Source organism: Patiria miniata, unplaced genomic scaffold (assembly GCF_015706575.1).
Source record: "Patiria miniata isolate m_02_andy unplaced genomic scaffold, ASM1570657v1 HiC_scaffold_24, whole genome shotgun sequence".
In the NCBI taxonomy this organism is placed as follows: Eukaryota; Metazoa; Echinodermata; class Asteroidea; order Valvatida; family Asterinidae; genus Patiria; species Patiria miniata.
The window spans coordinates 16,471,112-16,483,570 of record NW_024037063.1 but is presented as its reverse complement, the minus strand read 5'-3'; the positions used below and the strand labels follow the sequence as shown (position 1 = coordinate 16,483,570).

General features: G+C 37.9%; 1 protein-coding gene across 2 annotated transcripts in view; it reads left to right on the top strand.

The window, feature by feature from the left end:
* Window positions 1-12,248, top strand: part of LOC119732556 (tRNA pseudouridine(38/39) synthase-like) — a 48,163-nt gene extending 35,915 nt beyond the window's left edge. For both annotated transcript variants that reach the window (XM_038206125.1, XM_038206124.1), the window contains 3 exons: window positions 2,093-2,150; window positions 9,217-9,428; window positions 11,372-12,248. In XM_038206125.1, the coding sequence (XP_038062053.1) occupies window positions 2,093-2,150; window positions 9,217-9,428; window positions 11,372-11,433 (332 nt within the window). In that variant the 3' untranslated portion in view covers window positions 11,434-12,248. The remainder of the gene's footprint in view (window positions 1-2,092; window positions 2,151-9,216; window positions 9,429-11,371) is intronic.
* The last annotated feature ends 211 nt before the right edge of the window (window positions 12,249-12,459 follow it).

Genomic DNA, 12,459 nt, shown 5'->3' with positions numbered 1-12,459 from the left:
TTTCAATGTCAGTAAAACCAAAGTTATGCATATTACTAGATGCAGGCACTTTAACCCACAAGTGTACAGCCTAGGAACTCTCCCGATCGATACTACTCAATCGTTTCAGTACTTGGGGGTCACAATCAATTCCCAACTCTCATGGGCAACACACACTTCCTCCGTAGTCGCCAGAGCTAGTCGTATGTTAGGTTTCATCAGAACGGTTGCCAGGGTGTCCAGTCCAAACGCCATATTCTCATTGTATAAATCTCTCGTCCTCCCAATTCTTGAGTATGGTCTTCCAGCATGGCACCCACACACTTTATCTCAACAGAATCAGCTCGAAAGGGTTCAAAGAACAGCCACCCGTGTTGCTCTTCATCAAAGACGCGGAGAAATGTCTTATGAGCACAGATTACAGCGTCTAAACTGGCATCCTCTAACAAACAGGCGCAGCTACCTCCTCAGTGCCTTTGTTTTCAAGGTTTTGCATGGCACTGCTCACTGCGAAACAATCCTTGCGAATATTTCCATAAATCCTCGTCATCCTGACTCGCTCACATTTCGCCATCTCTATGCTCGTACTGAGTCCTTGTTTCACTCGGCTTCCCATCGATTCCCCAGATTGTGGGACACTGTTCCACCTGAAACTCAGGATGCTGCTGTGATCTGTCCTCTGCCAACATTTCTCCGTCAACTAAAAGACGACTGTTTAAACACTTGCTTCCTAGACGTTCACTTTTGGTGTATGCAGGTCGTGATTATATAGGCCGTGTCATGCTTCCAGTCCCTGTTCTTTGTGTTTGATTTAATCCTCTTTTCATCGTTCATCATACGTGGGGCAGCATGCTTCCGAGCAACAGTAATTCAGTTTACTTTTGTTGTCCCTGGCCCGTATGTTTCGTCGTTAGTTTTGTCCTTTGTTTGTTAAAGGGAATATACAACATTTGCAAACATCGAAAAATAAAACTACCAAGTTTTTGCGAAATACCTTAATAGGACGTTGGTAAATGTCAGTCTAAAGCATCCTGTAAAATTATGGCACCTGGTATACTGTCATTTTCAAGAAAAGTGGTATTTTTGTATCAATTTCCAACGCTGATCGGCCGATCAGCGTTGGAAACAACTGGCTTTTTTTCAAATACTGGCCCCAATTGACTATTGCACTTGTTTGCAATCGATTACAAACCTATGAACGGGTACGAGCCAGCTAGACTGGTTCCCTGACCTTACAATTCCCCAATGTATGTAAACTGCTCTGTTTCTTCTTATATGGAGTCAGGGAACCAGACTACAGGTAAATGATCGTTTTTCTTGGTTTTTATAGCATTTTCGAACCCAAAACCTCCAAAAAGTCAGTGTAACTATATTTGCTTTATATTTCCAATCCCCCAATTCCATCCATTTCTGAAAATTACAGCAAAAGCAAATGATGTATATTCCCTTTAATACTTTCCCCTTTCATGGTCTAGATCCCCTCCTGCATACACCACCCTCATTCGTTCATTCATTCATTCATTCTTTTATTCAGCCAGTCAGAGTCGGTTCCTAGTTGCTCTCTACTACTGTTTTTTTTTTTTTGTTATTTAATATGTTTTGTTATTTTATTTTATGGGTTTTTTTTTTTTTTTTTATTTTTTTTTATTGTCTACTTATTTATTGATTGATTTGTTCGATAGTTTGTTTGTTTACTTCTTTATTGGTTCTTTTTTGTTTTCCTTAATGTTCATGTATGTTGTTTTGGGTCATATTTGTTTGTAAGATTTGTCCTGGTCGAATAAATAATAATAATAATAATCAAAGTGACTCTTCCTCAGCTTACTGTAGAGGCATTATCAGTTGAGTTGGTGGCCTCAAAGTACTATAGTTATCCAGAAATGAAGTGACTTTGTACAATAATTCTCTACCAACAACAACAAAAAAGATGTCTCCTTTCACTGCCGTGCTCGTTACCAGGTTACTAAGCGCCCTCCATTGGCACTCGCAAGTTAGTATAAACAAACATTCATTCATAAATGTTCTGTCCTCAACAATGATGCTGGAGTCAGGCTGGAGTCTACAAGCTGTGATTAACCTCCTCTAATGATAACCTGTACTTGTACATTCACAGGGGACCAGGACCACAATATCTCACGGCTGCAGTGCATGTGGACTCAACAAGCTGTCAGGTAATTTAAGAGATGCCAGTTTTTCCGGCTATAGCTGGAATTCCAGGGTTTACATGTTTTGGGAAAAACACCTCTGGCATTCTTGTCCTTCACAGCTCAGAAAAATAAATCCTTGTTTTGCGGGCTTCAAAAAAACAGAAACTAGCGTTTGAGGGAACAAACACACGGTGTTGGGCCAGAGGTTTGTCTTTTTCGCATTATTGAATGTTGATTGTTGTTGATTGTTGATGTTGATTGTCGGGTGTTTATGTTTATGTAGATTGTTGATAGTTGATGTTGATGTTGATTGTTGATGTTGATTGTTGGTTATGTTTATGTTGATTGTTGATTGATGATATTGATGTTGATTGTTGATTGAATTTGATGGTGGTTGTTCATGTTGATGTCGATTGTTGATTGTTGATAGTTGATTGTTGTTATTGATTAACGATTATTGATGTTGATCGTTGATTTTTGTTGTTGATGTTGATTGTTGATTTTGATGTTGATTTTTGTTGTTGATTACTGATGTTGGTTATTGATGTTGATTGTCATGATTGTTGATGTTGATTTGTGTTGTTGATCGTTGATGTTGATTGTTGATTGTTGATGTTGATTGTTGATGTTGATGTTGATAAACGATTATTGATGTTGATTGTTGATGACTGTTGATGTTGATGTTGATGTTACTTTTTGTTGTTGATTGCTGATGTTGATTGTTGATGTTGATTACTGATGTTGGTAATTGATGTTGATTGTCATGATTGTTGATGTTAATTGTTGATAGTTGATGTTGATTGTTGATTGTTGATGTTTATTTATTTATTTATTATCCACATCCAACAGCAGAACAAACCGCCAATTAAAGGACTGGTTAAAAAATATTATACAATTATTAAAAAAAAATATATATATATATATATATATGCAATAAATTCAGAATATGAGTTAAACAAACTTTGGCATATCTCTCTTCTGAACAGACTGTTTCGTACCATAAGGCACTCATCAGCAGAATGACGAAAAATAGAATACAAGTAGCATCTAACCTTATTTCGAATCAAGCGCGCGCACGCGTTACGCGCGTTACGTCATTGAAGTTAGTACGCGTTTACGTCACTGAAGTAAGAACACATCTGTCTCGATGCCTGCACTTGGAGACGATTTCGCTTCTCTTATTCAGTGTACCTAGATCTGGCCTACATATGATTATGTACTTCTCTGCTATACACAAATTGCATCTCTTGTTTACGTTAGAGTATGGCAGTGCTTTCAGAGCAATGTCCCATTTGATTTCATAGTCTTTCCCTTCGTCCTTTAAGTCCCATATATGTTTACTTAGCTCTGTTTGCGCCCTCTTGCTCTCGGATCTGAATGACTGCTTGTGGTACGCCAGTCTCGCCTTGAAGGTTGTGGACGTCAGCCCGACGTATGCCTCCTTCCTGCCTTCGCTCGTGACGGTGGCCTGGTACACTATGTTCTTGCTGAGGCACTCCCCGTTCAGCGGGCATTCGGCATTGCGGGGGCAACTGCATGTTCTACCACCGACGTCGTCCTCTTGTTTTACCTTCCGTTTGTTGATTGACTGGATCGTTGCCTTCATGTTCGGCATGCAGCTGTACGATAACTTTACTGTGTTCCGGTTGAGCACTTTGTGAAGCTTATGTTCCTTGGGGAAGCATTTGTCTATTATCTGAAGGAATTTCTTTCCAATGTTGGTACGTACGTTCTTGTTGTATGGCGGGTTGTACCATGTCACCTCCCTTTTTCTAGTCCTTTTCCTGGTGTTATTGCCCGGTGTGTATGTCAACAGATACTTGTGCCCGCTTTTTTGCAGAGCCTCCTGAAACCAGGTAATGTACCTCTCTATGTACATGTCCAGTCAAACCATCCACCCGCCGTCATCAAACAGATACCAGAGGGAATCAACAAGCGACTCTCCAACATCTCGTCGAGCAAGGAGGCATTCGAGAAAGCTGCCCCGGCCTACCAGGAGGCTCTGCAAAAAGCAATAACTATGTTTTCTTCCAGAAAGGTAGCTACGTAGCAATAGAAGAATACCTGGATGAACATTGTAGGATGAGAGTTTATACAAGAGAAAATCATGGTTGACACGATCAAAGGCCTTAGAGAAATCAGTGCAGATAACATCCAACTGCTCCCTCCGTTCAACAGCATGGTAAGCCTCCTGCAATAATGATGTTAGATTGGTGGAGCAATCTCTGCCACAGATGAAACCATGCTGCTGCTCGGAGATGGCTGGTTGGACGTGACACATGATATGCTCACGTGATGTTGATTGTTGATGTTGATTAATGAATATTGATGTTGATGATTGTTGATGTTGATTGTTGATGTTGATTGTTGATTGTTGATGTTGATGTTGATGTTAATGTTGATTGTTGATTGTTGATTGTTGATGTTGAGGGTTGAGGGTTGAAAAATAGCGCGTGGAGTAATTATACAGAGGATAGTTCAAAAGAGTCAGGTGAGGATGTGCACGCGCGTATGCTGCTGTACTGTTAACTTATCAAGTACAATCGTTACAAAAACCCATTAAATAGCTCATATCTCTAAACGTAAAGGTCGCACACCATTGGCACAATACAAAATATTGCTCGCCATACCCTCTTTACCCCAATGCGCATGTTTTTAGAAAAAAGCGCCCAATTTAAAAAAAGCGCCCAATTTGGCGCTTTTGCCAGCCCAATTTTTGAGTATCATATGACGTCATCATAAGTCAAAAATGTGCTTGCGTTTGAGAAGTTGTCATATAAACGTGTACAAAACACTGGTAAATACTTAAGATACATTGGTTCATCAAACAGCCGTTACATGTAGCGCAATAGTTAACATACAACAGTCGTAAAAACAGACACTGACGAAGCAAGCACGGGGATTTCCCTTTTGTGCGCAATCTGCTGTACACACAATGTACGTGGCATTAAATGAGCATTTCAAGGTGTAGGCGTGTTCAACTTCAAATTTCAAGGGGGCTGCAGGGCATCTCCAGGTTTACTTATTGAAACAAAACTTTGGGAAGTTTTAGACCTATTATTAAAGTGCCATTTAAAGCACAAAACTTGATTATATCTTTGACGGTTGATTTTTTAGCAATTTTCAAAGGAAAAGAGGTCTTTTCTTTGTAACTTCCGGTCTGATTACGTAATCAATTTCTTTTCTCGTACAGGTCTTGTCTGCATTAAGGTGAACATGTATATTACATTAAAGATTAAATTTATTATTTTTTGAAGTGATGTCACGTGACCAATGATGACGTCATGATGACGTAATTGCAAAAAAATGTATCTTCAGTGGGTTGTGTTTTCATGTATTGACAATTGAAGTTCATATCACTTTTCATGTTGACAAACAGTTCTGGAGAAGAATTTTGCTGAGAAGACCTTAAAAAAACAATAATAGTAAACTCTTACAATAACAATAGGTGTTGGGCTCAGGCCCAACACCTAAAAAGAGAAAACGACTGCATATTGTCATTCAACTACAATGTACTATAAGAAACACAGTTGTGCATTTTTCGATCATCAGTCATGGACCAATTAGAAATAGGTGATGTGCTACATATTGTCAGCGTGCCAGACGCACGTGTACCTAGCTTTATTGACTTAATTTTATTGCATGAACGCACCACATTCAATTGTGCACAGCAAACGATAGTTTAAATGTACTGGTGTGCAAGTCTAGGGTAACTGTGCATGCACTGCTCCATCGATTGCCATGCTAACAAGATACACGTATGTATGGATTGTATGTTGAATGTAGACATACATGTGTGGTATTAATATGTACATGTATGTATGCCGTATTGTGATCCTTTTGTGCAGTGTCCATTTTGTTGTGCCCTTGAGCCAAAATCCACCAGCATCTATGGTTAAACCCAAACCAACCGGGGGTCATTAACAAGATTTCTCAACATTTCTCATCCAATACCAACCCCTTGTTTTTCGTGTAAAATAATACGTATTGACATAAATTAATGACCTTCCTTTGTGGGGTTTGTGGACCTTCAACTTGACACCTTTCTTATTTCACCAAGAAGTATTGTCCATTGAAAACAGATTGAAATCAGTCTACACCAGTGCTTTATAAACACATTTAGGCAGCAGCTTATCAGACTTTTGTTTTGACTTCAGGAGCTCAGTGGATAAACCTGAAAATGTTTGTTTGGGTTTTTTTTCAAATCTTATACAATGTACATCCATCATTTAGCATGTCTAGTAATGGCAAAGAGATAATACAATGGGAGTTTGGGATCATTTCTCTGAATCATTAATAAGACATCTTTGCAAATCTCTATGAAGTTATGTATGTATTTTCAGATATAATTGGACAATTAGAAAATCTTTAAAAGGTACTTTGTCAACTGAAGATTGTTAAACCAATTGAGCATTTGATATAGTACAGATAATGGGACGTCACAGACATTACATTTTGGATATCAAAGACATTTTTGTCCACTTTCGTAAAATGCTGAAATGGTTTGAAATAATCTTCTTTCTTCCTTTCCGATAATTATCTACGGGTTTTTTCTTAAACCGTTTATGGTTTAAACTTGTATCTTTGAACTAACACCAACCCTAATTTAAATGTGTGTGTATTACTTTGATGTCATGATGACGTCATGATTCAGGTGTAAAATTACAAGTGATTTCGGTTGGAAAAAGGACCAAATTCTTTAACTTATAACTCTTGAACAAAACGATCAATAATGTTCATACACTGTAATCAGGGAGATCATTAAGTGATTAACATTTTTGTCATGTAAGTGAAGTCATTTAAACTTTACTTCTGGGGCTACCAGAAAGTCATTATTAGGTGAATTCAAAATATAGACATGATCCTCAAATCAAAATAAACCAAACAATTTTCAAATGGTTTATGAGATGATAATTAAACCTGGTACAAACTTGGGCGCCGGTCTGAAGATTTGAAAAAGGTTTATGACGTCGTCATAACGTTATCGAGTATCAAATTACAAGTGATTTATAATTATAACTTTTAAAATGATTAGAGTATCATTCTCATTTTTATGATGAGTTAGACATTGCCTAGGGCAATATTTTGGATTGCCGAGCTCAGAGCCATTAAACCTTTACTTCCTGTGTTACAGAAGTGCAATGGGAATTTAATGTAACTTGAGAACGGAAGCATTTTACTGCAATCAGATATTCTTTGGACAACTGCAAATGACTTTGCGAGGTTTCAAGATCGTGACGTCATCGAACTGAAAATTGTAATAGGGAAAATTTGAAACTGATTAATTGTCTTTTTTGGTCAAATTCATCATTAAATTCATATCCAGTGGCGATGTTCATGGCACAAATAATGATATCAGGCACAATGTTGGCATTGGGCTACCTAATGCTATGATGTCATCAAATCGGAAGTTGGGTGTTATCAGTACACACACTTATACATTTATTGTAAATTTGATACTTTCAGACATTCTTTTCACTTCATGATATGTGTCCTCTCTGAACTAAATCAATATGTTTGTATATTTCAACTGATGACGTCATTGAAACATGTACAAGTACCACCTCGCTTTGTGTAGGTGTATGCATACTGCCTAGACCAAGTGCATTCAGGCCAAGTCCAAAGTTACCTCGCGTATGAAACAAGTGCAACAAACGAAGTTTTCTTAGGGAATCATTGCTTCTTAATGAAAATAAAACTACTTCATGTTATAATGAATGACCTATTTACTCCTTCACTAACATTATATTCTAGGAAAGTTCATTCGGTTAAAAAAAAATTGAAAATGGGCTGATACTGCATTGTAACTCAAGTGCATCTCTGAACATGTTATGTGATATATTCTAGCTTTGCAACTGAATAAGGAACAAAGGTGGAGCAAAGCTACACTGCTACAAAAACTTTACACTCAAAACGTCACGGACATTACTACATGAATGCAGAAAAATGGCTTTATTTCATTAGGTGTGTCATATCTAAACTTTTTATTGATGTTCACTCTGATGGTGCAAATGTAAACCAGTGCATTTATCCTGATATAACATACAATGTTGTACACTTCTGGACATTTTGTGTGAATCGACGAAGAATCTTATCAAAGCTTGTGCAGCATCTTGAGTTAGAATTTGCTAAATCTCAATGAAATTTAGAGTTTTTGTTACACTATATGCATGAAATCTGGCCAGTATTTCAGTGGACCAAAAACACTAAGTCTTTATTTGATTCTGACAATTAAAACCTAAAGTTTGAACTGAAAAGAAACAATGTACTTGAATGTTATTGTTTTCATCCTGAGGTAACATCTTCTGTGGCATTGCCCACGTGTCTTCTAGACTCAATTGTAGCAAAGTCTATGGTCAACCACAATTTATTGACCAATTTGTTTGTATACACAGTAATCAATTATGGTAAGACTAGGCAAGTTTTGTTTGGGTCACATCACTGTTGACAACTTGACATCAATAATGCAAGTACATGTATATGCAATGTACTTGAGAATGCAGGGACACTTGACCACAGTTTGGCCAGGGATATTTGGAATTCAATATTGGTATATAAATATAGTACGCAATGAATCCACCAATAGTTAGCCCAGTGGCCCTTGATAAATGTGCTCAATGTAACATATGTCTTTGTAATCTTAAAATGAGTAGCCTCATCTCTAAAAGTACATAGAATCATTTGCATTATGATGCTTCGGTATGGGGGGGGGGGTAACAACTAACCTGTTGAAGTGGCAGCTCAGTGGATACTATACATTTTGAGAAACAGAGAAAACGCATGCACTATGTTGTGAGTATCTTAACTACATTCCGTTGCTAATCAGTAAAACACTTCTAAAAAAATTGTGCCTACAGACCACTTTTTTTAAACCATCTTCACTTTTCTACCAAATAACACCATTTGAGATGGAATAATTGAACAGGATGTTTGATACCAGTCAAGTCTAGACTTTAAGTAAGTTTATTGTCATTGACTTGATTGCAAAGGAGTCTATGTGGTTTAAAACTGAAAATCTCAGTTAGCAAAACTAATAACAGGTTTTGTGGACTCGCTGAGAATTTGTTATTATCTGGTTTATACTTTGCAGAGCAGTGACTCTCAAGCGAATGCTGGATGGACTCAACATAGTGCCTGTCCCAGCCAAGCAAACAGACCAAAATCAAGAGGCATCAAATGCAGAGATTACAGCCACACGTCCCTGGCATGCAGTTCATCCCAGCATTATAAACCAGGCAGCATTTCTACTACTTGGCACTGCCTCCAAGTCTCATAAGCCTCTCCTAGACCGACCAGTCTGTGGTAAGACAGAATCATGTAATGACTGAATAATGAACTTATGTACTGGCCTGTGTATGTTTGTGTGTACATGTGCATGTAAATCACACAACAACTTGGACAATTGAAATATTGAGCAATTGGGGGTGTAAGGATACCAAATTTCATGAAAAGATACAAATGATATGAGGTCATGATACAATACATATCACAATACGTTAATTGAATTCAATTAAGTTGTTGCAGTTATGGCAGCTGTGCTTGACACATATAGTGATATGTACTCCTTGTAATTTCAAGGTTGTCCAAAAGCTGTTCCTATGCATTGTGGTCTATTGTCCTGAGGGTTATACTGCTTTAACACTGCTATAGCTGCTTTCTGTGTTATCAACTTCCATTTTTTTTGGGGGGGGGGGCAATTTTACATGGTTTAAGTTGAGGATGTGACATTTACAGGCTGAAACGTTTTAATGAGAAAAAAAATCTAAATCCGTTTGCAAATTTGCCAAAACGTTTAAAGATATAGTCCATCATTTGTAATTTGTGCATTTTGTTCGTTTGAAGCAACAAAAGTGTTCAAAATCCAATGAAGGATACTGAACAACTAACTTGATGAAGTTTCAGCTCAGCCTCAGCTGTATATTCCGAGAAAAACAGCATTCTAGGATCTCAATTTCAAATCAAAAGTTGCTGAATCATGTGTTGAATTCGTTTTAAATTGCAGCTATACGCGATGTCGCGCACTGATCCGATGAATTATAGCAACCGCGCGCGCCTGTGCGTCGTGCCAATGCTTGCGCGAGCTGCGCCGAATAACAAAACGAACTACTAATTACAATTTTCCTACGGTGCGTCTTAAGACGCACCGTAATAATAATGATTTCTTTTTAAAAAGACACTTCTGCAACCTGGCTTTGTGATTCGTTTAAATGTAAAAATCACAGGTATTACCTTTTCAGTATTCAATCCAACATCATGGACTTGCAGCCAGTTATAAATACAACTCAAGCTCTGTTCCTCTTAATAACCTGTGCAGAAGCAAACCTGTGCAAATGTACATTGTGTATTTGAAGAATCATATTTATTTGAAAAGATACAACTTGAGCTGCTAATCTTATAAGCTAGGGACAGCCAAATCATAACAAAATCATTTTGATCCATCAAATAAGGTAATGTTATTGTTACACACTTGAAAGGAATGAATAATCTCCGTTGTAGATGATACACTTCGTTATTAATGCACATATATCCCGTTACATGCATACAGACGTGCCCGAGTAAAAAATGTACTGGGTTAGGTGGCAGCGTTTTTGACAAGGTTAATTAAATGTTCGTAACGTTTAAATGGTGCTTGATAATTTTGCCAAACATTTACCAAATTAAACCCATCCTCAGTTTAAGTTATGTTCATAAATCATATTCGGTTAATTTGTCCACAAATTTTACTTTTGGTGCCTGAAATAGTTGGTTTAAATTTATTTATACCAATTTATCGTGATACAAAATGTGTATCTTGATCATGTAGCGGCCTTTTGTATCTGTACTGTACCACACCTTAAAAAAGTTGACTTGGGGTGTGGCTGATACATAGATAAATCAAGCAGTACATTTGTCCAGCTTTACAGAGTCCTAATCAAGTCATCACTTGTCAAGCACAAGTCAATCACAAGTATCTAGTGTCAAGTTAAGTGACAAGTTCTGTAATTCCTTTGTCATCATTCATCCCTGTTACTACTGACCTGACTAGTGGCTGGATGTGATTGGCATGTGATTGATGTGTGATTCTCTGGGTGAATGGACCAATTACAACTCCTGCCCATCACATCCCCACAAGTAAAAACCCTTTCAACACGTCGTCATCTTTATGAGACTCATTTTGAAAGCTTCTCTTTAACAAAGCAATATGGTAGATGAATTTCTTAGGCTTATGTGTTTTTGTTTTTGTATTTGTTGCTATTTCCTCACAGAGTCTCTTGAGGATCGTATCAAGCACTTTGCCAAAAAACAACGTGTGGACTCCAGTGATTAGAATGCACCTGGACTCTCCTTAGAACAAATCTTGAACCCTAACGATCCTCAACAAGCCAAACTCCAGCATCAGGGTTTGTTGGGATGTGGTAGGATGAGTACTGCACCAGTAAACTGACTGTGCTTTACATCGGATTAGGGATACCACAAATAAACAGAGTCCAACTGTTTAGGCCAACTAAAAAAAAACATGTTTGGCAGCCTGCCTTTTTGAGAAAAAAAAAGGAAGGAGGAGGCCCTTTTTATTCCCTTCCAAAATGGCCGCCCAACCGGGCTATTTTTCAAGATGGCCGCCTGCTTTTTTTTTTTCAATGGCTGCCACTTGGACTCAGGAAATGATATACCAGCTTTATAGGGACTAGTTGCAACTATTTTTGGACTATGTTAATGGACCTTGCTTGGTCAGTGGGATAGGGCAGGGAATATCAGTGTGTGGCTCAAAGGGGTTGGGATATTATTGGACAAGACGTGTATACCAAATGCCCCTCCTAACAAGTGACAGAACATTCTCATTCCTGTAACATTGTGTAATCTAGATACTACTTCTGCATTCTCTGGCATTTTTAATTGCTCTTCAGTGATATGTTGTATTGGCCTTATTTGGAATGCCCAGTGGGAGGTTAGCCCCACCCTACCCCACTCCATGCCCATGGAGAAATAAAAGGAACACATAAGGCCAAGTACAAATATAACGTTTCTCTTCACTGCCCGCTCTAGTTTTGGACACCCGTGTCAATTTTTTTCTATTACATCTATTTAAAAAGAAAGGTTTTTAAAAACAGTTTTAAAAAGTATATCTATTCCGGATCTCTCATACCTGTTGTCAAGTGTACCATTCATTTTTTATATTATTATCGCCTCTACAAAATTATTTATCCCTCTCACGTGACAAGTCACTTTCTAAATAGTGATCGCGCGTGCATGTTAGACCCAAGTACACGCGATTTTATGTGACATGTTCTATAAATTCTGTGATGGGTCAAAATTTTTATTTCGGTCCATGCCCGTTTGTGCCTTAGGCCAAAAA